This window comes from Amaranthus tricolor, chromosome 1 (genome assembly GCF_026212465.1).
Source record: "Amaranthus tricolor cultivar Red isolate AtriRed21 chromosome 1, ASM2621246v1, whole genome shotgun sequence".
In the NCBI taxonomy this organism is placed as follows: domain Eukaryota; kingdom Viridiplantae; phylum Streptophyta; class Magnoliopsida; order Caryophyllales; family Amaranthaceae; genus Amaranthus; species Amaranthus tricolor.
In genome coordinates this window covers 31,816,735-31,833,900 of record NC_080047.1, presented here as the reverse complement: position 1 = coordinate 31,833,900, position 17,166 = coordinate 31,816,735, and the positions used below count along the sequence as shown (strand labels likewise).

The following is a 17,166-nucleotide window of genomic DNA, read 5'->3' as shown; positions in this document are numbered from 1 at the left end:
TATTCTGAACTCTATTCAAATGATCAAAGTGGACAATGAGAAATGGTATGATACCCGATGGCATTTTACCACTCTTTACCTTTAACAACCCATTGAATCCTATTTCATTCATATTAGTAATCTATGAAGATGTAAGCTTGATCTCTTTTTAATTTCAAAAAAAAGCATTTGATCTCTTCTTTATCATTGCACAAAGAGAGATGTGGTTTGAAATTTGTATATAAGGCTTTGTAATACATACTTTGATAATTGCATTTCATGACTTATATATGTAATACATACTTTGATTAGGTTAAATGCCTACTTACATTTGCTTAAAAACCATTCAGTAACATATTACTAATGCCTATTTACAGTATCTTTAATGCCTTCTTACATAATCTTAATGGCTATTTACAGTATCTTAACGCCTACTTATACTATACGCAATTTACAATATCCTGAATGCTCACTTATCTTAACCTTAATGACTATTTACGTAATACTTAATGTCTGCTTGTATCATGCTTAATACCTAATTATACTATTCTTAATGACTACTTACATTATGTTTTATGTCAATGCCTACTTATATTATACTTAATGCCTAATTATAATATCCTTAATATTTACTCATCTTAACCTTGATGCCAACTTACACAATACTTAATGCCTATTTATAACATGCTTATACCTACGTACGTTATTCTTAATGACTACTTATATTATGTTTAATAACTATTATAGTATACTTAATTTTTACTATCAACATTATTCTAATGCCTACTTCGACATCTGTAATTCCTACTTACCTAGTACATACTACCTGCTTTCATAATACTTAAAATCTGATTTCCATACTAAATATCAACATAACATGCTAAAATACCATAACCACTAAGAAATAACCAAAAAATTGAATTCACTTACATCCCTTCATTCGTTTTGAACTTGACATAGCACAATTTCCCCTTCTTGTGTTTGGGATTAACGTTTGATTTAGTATCATCATCCTTTCCTTTTGGATTAGCAGTTGACTGAGGAATAGACACGGTTTTTTTTTTAAATTCTTTGTAACAGATGATTATCATCTATCAAACTTGATTTGTTCTTAGAAGTATCCATAACTAAAACAATAAAAATTACATCTTAATGTACTTAAAAAAAACTACCCAAATGACATGAATAAAAAAATTAATAAACAAGTATATTGAACAAAATTAAATACCAATAAACAATATTCGGTTAGATTCAAAAAGTGTCGAAATTGAGGAGACCTTTTTAATTCATAATATCAATTTTTTAATAGCATTAAATTTCCGATTTTTTTTTTAAATATAAGAGATTTTGTGATTTTCTTTTGACTTTTAGGCCAAACTTTAATGCCAACATAATTTTTTTAAAAAACATAACACTTTTAGACTATGAATATGAATATCCGACTATGTTGTTTTTCTCGGATACATAATTCGGATATCCGACTATTCGATATTTGATATCCAAAATAATATTGGATAGTCGAATATTCGAAAATTTCAAAAATAATATCTAGATTGGTATCCAATATCTGACTATTTGGACCGAATATTCGATCCAAATTTAATTTTCGAATCAAATATTCTAAAAAACAGATCGAAATATCGGATATTTGGATCATCAGATATTTTTGCTCAGCCCTAATGAGATAAATAAGGGCGGCGGGATTAGACATGATACTAAAGTACTAAACTTTAGTTTTATGGTTTTTTTAGTATTACTTTTGGGGCCTGTATCTCGTCGAGGCATATGCTGCATTGCCTCAACACTCCGGGATATAAAAAGAAGTGTAGTGGGCTTATGTACCACTCATATACTTCGACATAGTCAAAGTTCATCTTCCTGAGCACGTAATACGCCAATGTGGGATAGTACAAGGCATCCCACCGCCTTACGACATAGATTTCGAGCTGCATCCCACGTCGCATAGGTTTCAGGCTCCCAAGAACTAGATTGAGATCAACGGGCGTCTTATTAAACGTTGGGATCACAGGCAGGAGCTTTTAGCCTAAGATTTGTCCATTGTTGTTGCAAGAACACCTACTATTATTGATTATATGTTATTGTTCCTCTTTATCTCTCATCGATGAATGACATCACAATGTATCATTGTTGCATCACAGTATACTCCTATCGCACCAACGATTACCTAATTTGTAAGTATTTTTCCATATTTAATATATTAACCTACAAATTTTATAATATAAAATTATTTTAACTTATAAATGATTGCAGGCATAAGGCTGTCAGATGTGATTTGGTCTAGCTAGGAGGAGCTAGTGCAGGAGATTGTGTTCAGCATACTCCTCCGATAGAAGTTCTGCAATTATTCCCGAAGTTTTTCAACGGATCCAGCTGCTACATCTACAGGTTAGGTGCACATCTCGCCTCCTTCTCATGACGTTTATTTGGAGGAGATGGACTTGTCATACCCCCATGAGGGTGAGGGGTACTCCTAGTCTGCTCCGCCACAATACCACTTACATTCCATCCCCATCAACACATGACCGCCTCTTACTCGTAAGAGCCATAATAGACCATCACAGTTAGACAGAGAGAAGTAGGGATGGTCATGGGGCGGGTCTAGAGGGGGTCTAGCTAGACCCGGCCCCCGACCCTTTTATTTTTTGTAGATCTAGACCCGAATCCGGACTCGGACCCAGACCCTCTGGATCTGATGAGTCTAGGGTCCTTAATGGATCTAAAAAAATCTCTTTGATTTGTCACATTTGAACCTTTTGTTAATCATTAACGTATTTTACAAATATTTAATACTAATTCTACATCCATAGTGTCGTCCATATACGATTAAATTCTATTACAAACAATAGTTCGAATCCATGAAATTCAAATACAAAGTAATTAATAAAACACTTGTCCAAATCATAGTCTAATTTGCATAAAACTAGATGTATTATATATAGAAATAGAAAAATAAATTAGGGTTAACAGTTATCAATTAGCATATACTATTTTACACATAAATAAAAAATAAATGGGGTACTGGGGTGGAGGCAGAAGTCAGAACGAATGATGGAAAAAAGTTACAATACTCCCAAAATAGTAAGACAATTTAATAATTACAAGGAATTCGGGTCTGAGTCTGCGGGGCGAGTCCAGGGTTCAGGTCTAGAGGTCAGGTCTGGGTCCGGGTCCGGGTCCGGGTCCGGGCCCTTGGACCTGGACTCGGACCCGCCAATGATTTTTTAGATCCATATTCGACCCCGATCCGATAGGTCTCAAAAAAAAGACCCAGACCCTTAAAAAAGGGGCAGATCCGGGACGGGTCTAACAGGGTCCTGGACCCATGACGATCCCTAGGGTGAAGGAAGGTGAGGAGTATTAGACTTGTAAATATCTTGTTTTATATATATGTTTATTTAGTTTATTATATTCTCAATCCTTTGACTTATGAATGCTCCGAACCTTCGCGATGAATCATTCCGCCATGAACATATATTGGCCTATAATGGCTTGTAATAGCTTACGATAATGTTTTTATTATAATAAATTAAACAAAAAATCATTTACAAAATAAGGAAAATGATGTTGAAAATTCGACAATTTTATTAATAATGTAACCTCTACAATGACAAATACATAGTTTATTCATGAAATAACACCATTACTACCTAACATTGATTTTTAAGCTTTTTCGTTATTTTCTTAGTCTCTTCCCTCATATGCATGTTATCACTTGCTTCCTTTTTCAAGTTAAGTATCTCATTTTTATGTTTCTCTATCTCTTTATCGAGCTTAATAATAATGACTTTTTGTCATTTGGTACCCTCTAATCAACTCACCTATAGCGGGTTCCTATAATAGGTAGTAGGTACATCCCAATCCTTCATCATTGATAAATGTAAAGCAACATACTCACGATCATGATCAAAGTAGCTCCAATCACGACCGTTTTCAACTTCATGACCACAATGACCATATTCTTCCATTAAAAGAAGCTTTGACATATACTAACAAAATAACATAATAACATCAATCAAAATTATTTGGTTTTAATAATAACATTTAATAATTAGTATAAGTTATAGGAAAATACCTTTAACTTTAAAACAATTTTGTTGCTACTTTGGTTGAATTTAGATTAATGAAATAAGTCATTTTGATGTGTATTTATAGAAATATTGTTCAAAGTTACAACGGCTAACAATGAACAAAGTAACGGCTAGTTTGAAAAGTTACGACGTCTAATTTTAAAGTTAACAACAAAAATCAAAAAAGAGCTAATTAGTTTGTTCGCTGTTAGGATTCCTGGTCAAACAGGGTCATTTTGGTTCGTTATTAGTAACAACGAACAAATATCTTGATGACGATGTTTGTTCGCTGTTATTAACAACCAAAGCGTACAAAACCAAACCATAGGTTTAGACATAGAGGCGTTTATTTTATGAAATAAATTTTTCCAAAGCTTTATTTGAGAAACTTTTCCCTATTAAGCTTATTTTGTTCAATTTTTCTCAAAAACCTAATTGCTTGCCATAAAGGATAACACTATATTACATACTCCGCTTCGAAATACTCGTAGCATTACAGTTATTGACACTATTAGTCGTTCAAGCCGATTTTATATATTGCGGCTAATGTGTTAGATAAATATAGGCAAGTGAGATCTTGCTTAAATTGTCTAATCGCATACTTTCATAATATTAACTTTTTATAATTTTTAATATGTATAGTTTAATATATAAATGATCAAAATAATATATTTTATTGTATAAAAAGTCAAATGTAGCAAGTATAGTGAAATGAGGAAATATTATAATTCTCTTTCTTACACCCATACACTTCAAACTGAGAAGCAAAAGTGTACACGTAAATCTAAATAATAATAAATTCAATTAATTTGTACATATTATTGACTTAAGAGTATGATTTCGTCGAAAACAAACTAAATGTAATTAGGAAACTGTACATTGTATTGGATGAAACATTTATTTACCACCCACACAGGACACAGCACAATCTTAATACTCCTCAAACTTTTTACAACACAACACCATTATTGATTTGATGATAAGGTGTAGTGAATTCCTCTTCAAAACACAACAATTATTATTACAATGAGCAGGATGATCCCAAATATCACCAAGAGCAAACAAACCTGCATATTCAACACAACTTATCATGAATTTATCAGAATTTACGGTTAGCAAGGAATGAACAACTAAGGATGCAAGGTTTCTTTACAGCCAGGAAACTCACATAGCTCATAGCTATGCATACACTAATAGACTCCTTACGTAATAGTATAATGTACAAGAGATCAACAGCCTGTTACTTCAATATAGGACGGCCAATACAGTACACAAAAGATCCAATACAGTCGAAAATTTTCCGTTAAGCAAACAATTAGGTCAAACAAACAAAATTCATCCAGTCAACCCACTAATCATAATGCTAGTTCAAGCAGCCGTATATGACACTAAATCGTGGCTTCAAAATTAAAATCGTGTATGGTGATTGGTGCAACTTACCAATGAAGAACTAGATTTTTGAGTCTTTGCAGCTTTGAGAAGTTGAGAAGTTCCTTGTGTTGTTGCAGCATGGGAACCTTCAATGTTGGAACTAATATCATCTGAAAGATGGTAAGGTTAATCGCATGATTCAAGAGCAAGGCCATAAAGGAAGAACAATTAAAATATAGAGAGGCAGTTAAATTCTTACCAATCATGACTCCCTGATCAGATACTAGCACTGCAAGATCTTTAAATATTTCATTCACTTCACCAATCTGCTGTTGGATTTCCTGAATGCCATGCTCTCTCTCTTCTATAATAGCTTCATTAAAAAGAAGCTCATTATCCAAAAGCACTACCTCCTGTCTGCAAAAATTATGAAACTATTCACAATAAATTTCAAAAATGTGATCCTAACAAACAGTTAAATATTTTCATGACTGAACAGAATTCAAGCCAACTGAAAATAGAATTCACCAGATATTTTTTGTTGGCAGAGCTTATTTGACAAAAAAGGGTAAAGACGTTCTAAGAAATCTTTATATAGAGCAATAGCATAGCAATTGGACGAAGCATCATATATTAACCATAGAATGGCTCTCACTCATCTTTACAACCTCGATATAAGTTAATTTCCAGAGATACACAACTTTTCTCAAATAAAATGCATAATTGTAATGGAAGACTCAGAGAAGCTAAAAGTTGTGAAAAATTGTCTTAATTTTGAGTCACATGATCACATCAAGGGAAGACTCAGAATGAATAGTGTACCAGGTTAATAAAGATAATTGTCTTAATTACTCATAATTGTTCTCTTACAGTCAAGTTCCTGTTCTGTTCACCCAATTACTGAACTAAAATTGTTTCTACATGATATTACACACTGTCATAGCATAAAATCATACTAACTGAGTTTTACTAAAGCAACTTCTTCGCTGATACAGAATTGATACTTTTTCTAAAATCTTAATTTTAAAGTTGAAACAAACAGCGCCTAAGTGTTTGGATATTAAAGCACAACTCAGGAGAAAATAAGGTGTACAGGATCATACTTTCCATTTACTCTTTTCCGCTTATAAGTTACATGGAGGCCAAAACCTCGCACAAATAGACCTGGCGTCAACTTCTATCAGGTTGATAACTGATACTAATTTTTGTTTAACAATCTTCATTGTTTCAAATATATAGCACTAACAGTTTCCGATTTCCATGATAAAACTTGTTCCAACAATTCACTAGAAGAACCATCACTCACCTTCTAGACTCCAAAAGCTGGGCCTGCTGTTCCTGCCTCTGAAATGAGCTTCTTTCCTCATCGTTTTCACCCAACCTGCATCCAGCAGAAGTAAATTCAAATAAACATTTAAGCCCAAAACATTTTCTACTTATATCAAACAAAAAATATTACTTAATTTTAGAAGCCAAATCATTTATAATGAATTTTATTGAGATGCTTCCTATGTATATCCCCCATTCATTTTCAAAGACATCCAACCCTTTTCTTCTATAGATGTATATCCTATCCTTTTAATGAAAACATTTTAGCACAATTTTACCACCCTTCTCCTCCCAAAAGTGAGTTGGGAGTTTAGGAGTACTTTCCTCTCTTGATTATGTCCCCAATTAGAATGGTAATTTCCGTAAAGTACCAATTTCTAATTTTGCTTTCCAAAAAATGATGTACTTATTTCAAAACAGAAAGTCACTCAAGAGATGCACACCGATACAACAATGTCAAACCCTTAATCTCAACACCAATGTCACACATTTCACGATTCGATTTGATTCGTTGTACGGATTCGGATTCACGATTCGCTAGTCGGCACATTTGTTCGTTCGCTTAGGTTGTTTGGTTCAATTTTCAGGTATTGTTTAATTGTAAAAAATATAAGGAGACTTGACATTAATTTAAATTGTATTATTTTATAAATAAAATAATAAAATAATGTGATTGTAAAAAAAAATAATGACATTAAATAATAGAAAAAGAAAAGTTAAAATGGGCCTTACCCACTAAGGCAAGGAAAAAGAAAGAAGAAAAATAAAGAAAAGATAAAATAATAGTTAGATAATTAGATTGCTTTTAAATGGGCCTAGCCCACTGATCAAATGGAGGGCATTTAAAAAAAATCTGCATTATCATAAGATCAGAGTAAAATAAAAGGACAAGACCAAACCCTTTAATAAAAAAACCCTAGAGTGGCGGCTGAAAACCCTCGATACATCTTTGTTTTTTTGTCCTTCTATCGTCTTCTCTTTAATTTATTCTATATTTTTTCCCTTTTCTTGGTGTCGATTTTCATAGTTTGAGAAAGCTTCAACCTTCGCAAATGAGAACGATGCCACCGCCGATTTGATTCGTGCTTCAAGGCGATTCAATCGGCGAATGAACCCCGATTCGGGTCGATCGAACCAAATCGTGATTCAGGGGTAAAACCACCAAATCATGTAACACTACTCAACACATTTGGTCATCTACATGAGACAACAAATCAACATGAGAGAGAAAGGAATTCAAAAGATAAGTTACATAATGATGCCTCTTAAGGTCATCCGTAGATAATATTATTACAATAAAGGGCCGAGTTATTCAAGAGATGGAACCGAGGGAGGAAGGAAAGAAACCATCCATTCCTCGTGTCAATAGGTTTGAGGAGCATGGGTTAAGAATTTTCATTTTCTTATGTTTAAAACAAGACATTAATCTAAACCCTATAAGGATATAATCCTTCATTATATCTCGTAACTCTTCACTCCTCGCTCCTCGCTCCCAAACTCAGGGGCCAAAGCACCTTACTACTCTTCTATTGTAACATAATTAGCTAGTTTTATCGTGATTTGAATTTGTGATTCACTAAAAATGTCTCAAAAATAACCTAAAACCGACCATGATTTGGTTTTTTTTCGATTCATGTTTTGTGATATTAAGGAGATTAGCAAACCATGCGAAATTGTGTTTTACAAGCCCAGGTCCCATTGTGGTTTCAGGTTCTATCAATTAACAACAAGTGGCTCTATCAATAGATTGGCATACCATAGTGACTCAACATTTCAAAAATACTACCACGCACTCCTGGCCACCAAATTCAATCATAGAAAGATATATGTTGGCAACCGAGAAAAAGGCAATTCACCAGTATTTGCTAGATACCACTCTCTTACTATCTCGAGATTTTTTAGGAAAACTAGATTTGATAAGTTTGACTGTAATAATGGTCGACAAATGGTGGGAAGGGGAAGCAGAAAGTGTTCACAAGTTGCAAGCATGATGGATGGAATAAAGAGATCTGATATTAGGTCCCAACATTGTTACTTGGAACGGAATTTGGTTCGGAACGGGAACATGGAACAAAAAAAGCATACCGTTATCTGTGGTGACTTAAGAATGACTGGGTACGATATTTAAATATTTTGAACACATTATTTTCAAAAAAAATTTAAAAAAAATTATCAAAATAAACATAAATAATAATGAATAAAGTCAAAAAGCACATAACATATATACTAATATAAACAAATGTAAATGTCATTAAATTTTTCCTCCATATACTCAGATATCCCCATTCAAAAAGAATAAAAATTGCCAGCAACATTAACATCTCTCTAGTAAAAAAGTAATCAATGATGTGGTAAATTTTTAGAAATGCTTTATAGACCCTTCCAGTTAAAAAAGTAGAAAAAACGAAAAGATTAGCTTCCTTTGTACACATCTATCCTGTGATCCATTCCTCATTCCTTTCACAATATTCTCCATTCTTCGTTTCTTTCCACCATCATTCTTTAACTTTGCTCACCATTTCTCTCCCTTAAATCAATCTTCATGTGATATATGAACCATTAAGCTGAAACCGTCTTGTTGGCGATTTGGGTCGTGTTTGAACCACGATCAGGAATGAGTAATCCAGATCGTAGATCGACTATGGGTCCCAACAATGATAGAAGTTGTTAATTAAGGACTCAACCGGTGAAGCTGAGAGGAATATGTGGCAGGTCACTAGCCAAGAGTTGTTCAAGTCCCAAAATTAAAAGTACGTGAATATAAACCTAATTTTGGGGTGAGTAGAATAAGTATTTCGCACTTAAGGTTAAAATGTTTAACTGATTGAGATCTAGACCATTAATAAGAGTGGATAAGGATATAAAGGATTTAGATTTACAAATGAAGATGGTAGAAAATCAGAATGAATGGAAAAGAAATACTATTGAAACCGATACATTGGTTCAAGTAGCAGACCAAGTCTTGTCGGATTAAGGCTCTGGCATTGTTGTTGTTGAATCTATAAGTATCTTTAAGCAACTAGTAGAAACATAATTGAATTGCCAAGTCCAAAAATTAATACCCAACAATTTGAATTTGAATGTTATATTATTCCATGATTTTGTATTTCCTACCAGCATCATCAATAAACTCTAGAAGAATAACAATCTACGTCTTCCAAAGTCAAAAGGAGAGGGCTTGGTATGTTTTCAAGTTCTAACAGAGTATCACATCAATCCAATCACGCATTTATACAAGTATCCAGCTCTTGACGGATTACTTCATTATGCATTATCTACTAACTAGAAAGATGGAACGACCAACAAAATTTACCACAATAGACGCTGATTCAGTCTAAATTATATATAGCGGTAATCAAGAAAATGAACAAAGGACCCATGGATACCTCTTGATGATTTCCTAAAAAAATTTTGATGGAACAGACTTTATGTACTGAAGTTAAATTTAAAGAGATATAAAAGCAGAAAAAATATACCTAGCCGAAGGAACATCTTTCGGAACAAAAGGAGAATATGCAGTTTCTCTTTGTGCTGCAAGTCGTTGTGCCTTTTGGAATTCCTTAAGAACTGCCTGGAAGTCTCTAGCAAGTTTGGCATCAGCAATTTTCTTGCTAGCCTGCAGTTAGGTGCCAAAATTTCAATTGTTAAGCTGAAACAATGCAAAGCCTTAATCCCAACAATATTGAATCTAACAGTAATTTCAAAGGTAAGAGAACAACATCAAATATAATAAAATCAAAGGGAGAAAAATGCTAGCGACAAAAATAGTAATGAAAATATAATGTAACTGATAAGGTTTAAAGATATGCTTGTCAAACTCAAACAATTTTTAGTCCTTAACAAAACTCATTACATCCATTACCAATTGGAAAGGTGGTATTAGATTGTAATAAGAAGTTAAGAAGAATAAAACATGTTTGAGGAAGAGAGCTTCGTGTGCATGGGAATGACACTTCAACAAAATTGACATTTAAACTTATTCTCATTACTACCATAGATACCATTAACAAAACAAGGCGTAAAGGTACTGAACATATGTAAAGGAGAAAGATGTTATAGAAATCAGTGATTATGTATTAATAACAGTCAAATCTGTTATATGGAAAGTCCAATGGATAGATCTATATATGTGCACTTACACTAACTTCAAAACGTAGATCAGTTTCACTAGCTTCCTTGAGCTTCGCTGAGGTTTCCTTAACCAACTGCCCTATATGCAATCGTGTCTTATGGCTGCAAATAATGCAAATGTGAACAATACACAGTAAGTCACTCTTTTACTATAGAAATAAACAAACAATTAAATCTGAAAACTCTAAGCTATTCCAAGTCAAAAATATTGATAGATAAATAAAACCCCATGGTGATATTGGGGCCTAATTGTGCATTCTGGACGAAGCCAAAGATTCGTAGTTCTTTGGCTTTGGATAATAATCGACTAAAGTAAAATGACTCATTATATCTCATGCATTCTTACTTATGTCAAGTTGCACTATCAAGGATTAATCAAAAACAACCTCTTTATTTTTACAAGAATAAGGTTGTGTAAATCGCACCTTAAAACCCCACCAGTAAGAACCACTTAATGACGTTGTAGTAGTGAAGTGTTAGTGATATTATAGGCAAGGAAAAGAATTCTAGTAAGGGACTCATATCCTAAAGTGAAGGTAAGATGTCCTATAAGCTAGCTGCAAGCCAGCAACATACTCCATTCTAAACAAATTGATTGCACCTTTATTGTGAGTTGTGAGTTTGAAATGACACTTCGTCTCTGAAATCTTGACAATCAAACATGGGAGTGGACACTTTGACACTTAAACAAGCACCTATGTCCCACATGACATATGACACGTGACTATTGAGTCCATGTAACTCATAGTATCATAAGAAGTGTCTAGCATACAAGTCATCCAGTCAATAACATTGCATTACCCTAAAGGCACTAAGAGGCTCCCGCCTTAGTGAGGTTAAGGAATATGATGTACGCAACTTTTCCTTTGTAATAATAATATATTGTTATCAATTAACCCCTTGATTGGTATAATCAAATCGTAAAATCATACGATTTGATAAGCTAATTCGAAAACTATGATCCCTAATAAGACGCGTGATTTGATAAGCCAATTTGGGATCTTTGGATCGATAATGGAACATTTTTTTATACAATCAACAAATTAGAAATAATTGTTGTGTTTCGTGAGAAAGTTCATCAACTCTATAGCATTAAGACTACTTCACTCGAACACCAAAATGTCTTGTGAATCACAACACCAACTCATCTATAGAAAAAAAAACTAAGTCCATACTTTGTAAGATTGCGTACATCCTCTTAATCTCCTAGTTAAATAAAACCCATTTATCTTCAACTAAGAATATAATAAAATGACTAATCTTGATATAAAAGAACAAGATGCCAATGATGCTAACATCTGCATCTCCAAGCTTTTGTGAATATGTCAGTGTCATCAATTTGGATGAAGTGGCAAAAAGAAGTTTTTTGCTTGAGTCATTACAACACAATTTTAACAATGAACAAAATGTATGCCCTAAAAACCATCCAGTTCTACTTACAAAATTAGGTTCACTATATTCAAATTATGTAATTGTACAATGCTTGGACTATGTTCTCAACACGAGTCGATCATGTCTCTTAGAATAAGCTAGCTCCCCCTTGTTTGGCAAGAGCCAACACAACAACCAATTATCATCACACCAAAAACCATAAAAAAATGCATAATGAACTACAATGAAACCACCCCTCAATCACAAGGAGCCCATCCAAAAAGCAATAGAAAATCAATCAACTCATACTAACTTAGACACAATTGAAATTCAGTTTCATGAACTAATCAAGCTAAAGGGAACTATTCTCCTTCACATAAAAACTACTCTAACGTCCTCCTTAGAGAAATGGGGGTATAATATGTCACTCTTTGCAAACAATCCTATCCTCCACATTTTTGAATACTTTGAGAATTTTCTATGATACTGTGATATCAAATTAAAGTTGAACTGAATAAAGCCAAATTCAACCCAATTTATGGATATCCACTTTCTTACAAAAATAATTTTTTGCCCTAAACCCAACTAAGCAACCACATAGCCTTCTCAAAATTAAAAATGATGGAGGCTTAGGTTTTTAATCTTACAGAAGAACCAACTTCCAAGCCCATCAAGTGGAGATCGAAGACTCCATCTTAGATGTTCATTAATTAAACTTCATTTAAGTTTGGTAGTTGGTTTCAAGCCTTTTGATTTGGAACATTAAGTTTATTTTTGATTTGCATTTAAGATTCTTTGGAAAATAAACGTCAAAATGGAAAATTAATTGAGTTAATTATGCCAGTTCATGGTGAAGCAGCTCAATCTTGTTAAAAAGGTTGAAAGCGGCTCCTATTGCAAAGCCCAAAGATTAGAGCTTCATCAAGTGATCCAAGAATAAGCTCAGTAGAAGATTGAGGCATGCGAAGGCGTCATAGAGGGCCGAATTAAAACCTCACACGTAACAAGGCCTTTTCTTACACATTAAAAAGATAAGATAAATCTACAGTAGACCTATTCTCAAGGTAGACTAGAGGGAAAATAGGAGCTTGAACAATGCAACTTGAAGGTCAAGGAAGCTCCTAAAATTATCTAGAAACTTAAAACGTTATTTGTCTTCCCGTTAAAATTTAGTACTACCCTTAACTTTAATTATTACGATCACTTAAATTATAGTTGCTCATAATTTTAGTTAATGAACAAAATAGTTAACTAATAACTAATAAGAATTAATTATACGCTAAAAGAATCTTAAATATTGCAATTATAATAGCTAATTGAATATTATTGCTTAATAATAGTAGTTCAACAACATAAATGCAATTATTAGTTCAAAACCCCCTTATGCGATTTTTTTTCAAAAATCACATCACATCGGCTATGATTCACGTTATTTCTCAGTTATAGCGTTTTTCACGACACCACGAACGTTCCCGCAAACACATCAGCGACCACGATTTTTTTCCATGTTACCAATTCATAACACCATTATCCCCAAAAAATCACTCCACAATTCATCCACAAAATCACCCACATTCATCCCCAACTGATTCAATAATCAAGGAACGAGTCTTCCATCTCTTGTTTTTTCTTGAACTATGTCATATCTTTACTTCAATCAATCTCCCCAACAAATTAGATTAATAATCTGATTTGATCAAACAATTCCACACGTGACTCATCCCTTCCAATTGCCTAAACCTAGCTCCTAACCATCCCCTGATCCCTCTATAACCATCTTTTAATTGATTTCCTAAATTCTAGGATCTAATTTAGTTTCTCTCTTCTTTATCCAAAGTCATAAAACAATCTTATTTAGTTTCCCTTCTCTACACCAAACCCTTACCTGAAACCATCCATAATTCCACCTTCATCCTATCCTTAGTAAGTGAACCAAAATATAAATTGTAGAATGCAGCTTGATAGTTTGAGCCTACATCATCTTCGTATCAGAGCTAGCTTATATCCTTAAACTGAAAGCTCCAAAATTCACGTTTTCTTTTTCCCTTCACCCTAGCTGAAATCTAAAAGCAAACTATCCATCTACCACATCACAAAACTACACGCCATTATAACCTAAAATCGAGCCATAGTTCGTCCACAAAATCATCCACATTTATCCCCAACAGATTTGATAATCAAAGAACTAGTTTTGTATTTTTTTTTTTCTCAAATCATATCATATCTTTTCTTCCATCGATTCCCCCAAGTAGAGATGTTCATTTAGGGCATTGGGTTGAAATCGAGTTATGTATTTCAGATCGGTTTAAAATCGAGTCTAGTGTTTATATTGGTTTAACATAATTGTAAATACAATTTTAAAATCGGGTCAAATTGAATTTGGTTACAAAGTTGGGTAAATATCAGGACATCAAGTTTGTGATGAACACTTCTAGCCCCAAAAAACTAGATAAATTATCCGATTCAATTCCACATGTCACTCTTCTCTTCCACACACGTAATCCTACATCCTAATCATACCCATATTCCTCTCTAACGATCTCCCAATTAGTTTCCTAAATTCTATGATCTAATTTAATTATCCTTTTCTTTTTCCTTAAGCCATAAAACACTACATTCTGATTTACTTTGCCTTCCATTTTGCCAAACCCTAACCTAAAACCATGCATTGTTCCACCTTCACCCTATTCCTAGTCAATGAACCAAAATATAAATTAAATATTCAAGCTTGATAGCTCGATCCTAAATCAAAATATCTCTAACCCTAACCGGCCTAAATCAATAAAAGAAGTAAAAATCAATTCTTTAATTGATAAAGAATTCAGAAGCACAATTAGAGTTATTAGCAACGGAAACCCTAATAATCAAAACAGTTGAAAATCGGGGAATCGCAAATAAGCAATAAAAAGGGAAAAGGAAAGAAAAGGGGAAAACTAACAGTCGATCACGAAGATCAAGCGTATCTTTAGGAGTTCCAAGAGTATTAACAAGACGATGGAAGGAGGAAACAGCGGTGTTAATCTTGAAAATTCCAGCAGCAACAGAATGAGAAGGGTCTTGAGGTTGTTGATTTTGTTGTCTTCTTAGAGAAGGCAAAGGTCTACCCGCCTCCAAATCTGCAAAACTCATTTTTCAGCTGAACTTCTCTTACTCTCTCAATCTCTCTCTCCTTTGAATTGCGATTGCCACTCAAATTTATTGAAGAAGATTACAAATAATTGGAATTATGTGGGGATCGAAGGTCGAAAAGGCAGTTAGAGACAAAGAAGGAAAGTGCCGCAAAAAAAAGAACGAGTTTCAATGTCATGTTAATTAGAGAGGAGCTTATTCTTGACTTGGCTTAGCGTATTCGTTCTGTCAAATGCGTGGAATAGTTGTGGCCGGTGGCCAATACCCGCATCTAATATTGAATCATCATTTTTTTAATATAATCACATATTGTTATTATGATTATCTTTGACTTTAGCACTTTCTAATTTTGAATATAATAATTCATATTGATTTTCTTTTTTACTTTTTAAGTCGTATTATTTAATGTACTACTAAATAACCATAGATTATATTTTATTTATTTTAATATTTATAAAATATTTTTAATTTTATTTATTAAATAAGTACTCCTTCCGTTTCTTTTTGTTTGTCCACTTTAAGAGAGAGAAATTTAAATTAGATTTTTGAAGTATATATTGAAGATAAAATTATTCATGTGAGATCTTGTTCGATTTGTCTTGATGTAAAGTTTTCAATGTAAAATTTTTATAATTTTTATGATGCATATTTAGAGATATTAAGGCTTAAAACTTGCTAAAAAAATGCGTGCAAAAGGTAAAGTGGACAATAAATAAGAACGAAGGGAGTATTTTTGAGTGTATTAGATATTTTAAGATAGTTAAAACATAATATAGTAATTTTCTTAAGATTTGTTTTTGTTATTTATACTCTTAATTACTTAAATGTGATGCTTAATTCTAATACTTCATGATTAGGTTGTGAGTTTGTGACTATCTTTATATAAGTTACTTATATTTTTTATGAGAAAAAGTTATCTTTTTCGTTTAAACTATTAAAAAATAATTTTATATATTTCTTTTTTTTTTATATTTGATTTTAAAGTGTGTTATTAATAGTAGTAATATTTAAGATAAATTAATGTAATTGTTATTTTTGTTAGTCAAAATTGGTATGTTATTTTTTATTAAAAAATTTCATAGTTTTGTATTGTATACTCTAGGTACGTAGCATGCTCTTTTATTCAGAATAAAACATAAAAGTATAAATATAATTATATTAAATATAATAATAAATTTTTTGTTGTTGTGGTTACTATTGTTATTGTTATTGTTGTTGTTGTTGTTGTTGTTACTATTGTTGTTGGTGTTTTTGGTGTTGCAGTTACTATTGTTATTATTGTTGTTGTGCTTGTTGTAGTTATTGTTACTATTGTTGTTGGTGTTGTTGGTGTTTCTGCTATTGTTGTTGTTGTTGTGTTGTAACTGTTGTTGCTACTACTGTTGTTGTTATCGCTACTGCTATTGTTGTTGTTTTTGCTTTTGTGCTTGTTGTTATTGTAGTTGTTATTGTTGTTGCTACTCTTGTTGTTGCTACTACTGATGTTGTTGTTGTTGCTACTGTTGTTGTTGTTGTTGTTGTTGCTGCTAGTTTCGCTGTTGTTTTGTGGTTGCTTTAGTTGTTGTTTTTGTTATTGTTGATGTCATTATTGCTGTTGTTGTTATTGTTGTTGTTGCTGTTGCTATTGTTGTTGTTGCTGCTTTTGTTGTTGTTGTTGCTGTTGCTGTTGCTGCTAATTGAGACTCTGTTGTTGTTGTTGTTGTTGTTGCGCTACTGTTGTTACTGTTGTTGTTGTTGTTGCGCTACTGTTGTTGCTGCTGCTATTGTT

At 32.9% G+C, this 17,166-nt stretch overlaps 1 protein-coding gene across 1 annotated transcript; it reads right to left on the bottom strand.

Moving 5' to 3' along the window:
* Positions 1 to 4,825: 4,825 nt before the first annotated feature.
* Positions 4,826 to 15,632, bottom strand: LOC130815508 (syntaxin-22-like). Its single transcript, XM_057682000.1, has 7 exons — positions 15,208 to 15,632; positions 10,907 to 11,000; positions 10,244 to 10,383; positions 6,745 to 6,819; positions 5,698 to 5,855; positions 5,508 to 5,608; positions 4,826 to 5,134 (listed from the first exon to the last, which is right to left on the bottom strand). Exons 1-7 carry the CDS (start codon positions 15,396 to 15,398, stop codon positions 5,069 to 5,071), a joined length of 825 nt encoding a protein of 274 aa, XP_057537983.1. The 5' UTR covers positions 15,399 to 15,632; the 3' UTR covers positions 4,826 to 5,068.
* Positions 15,633 to 17,166: the final 1,534 nt, after the last annotated feature.

Bases quoted from the DNA above. Each gene is read 5' to 3' on its own strand.
- LOC130815508 (XM_057682000.1), bottom strand. From the start codon at position 15,398: ATGAGTTTTGCAGATTTGGAGGCGGGTAGACCTTTGCCTTCTCTAAGA. The intron at 6,820-10,243 runs GTATATTTTTTC...TGCTGGATGCAG, and splicing joins AAAGATGTTCCTTCGGCTAG to GTTGGGTGAAAACGATGAGG. The intron at 5,609-5,697 runs GTAAGAATTTAA...ACCATCTTTCAG, and splicing joins TGATCAGGGAGTCATGATTG to ATGATATTAGTTCCAACATT.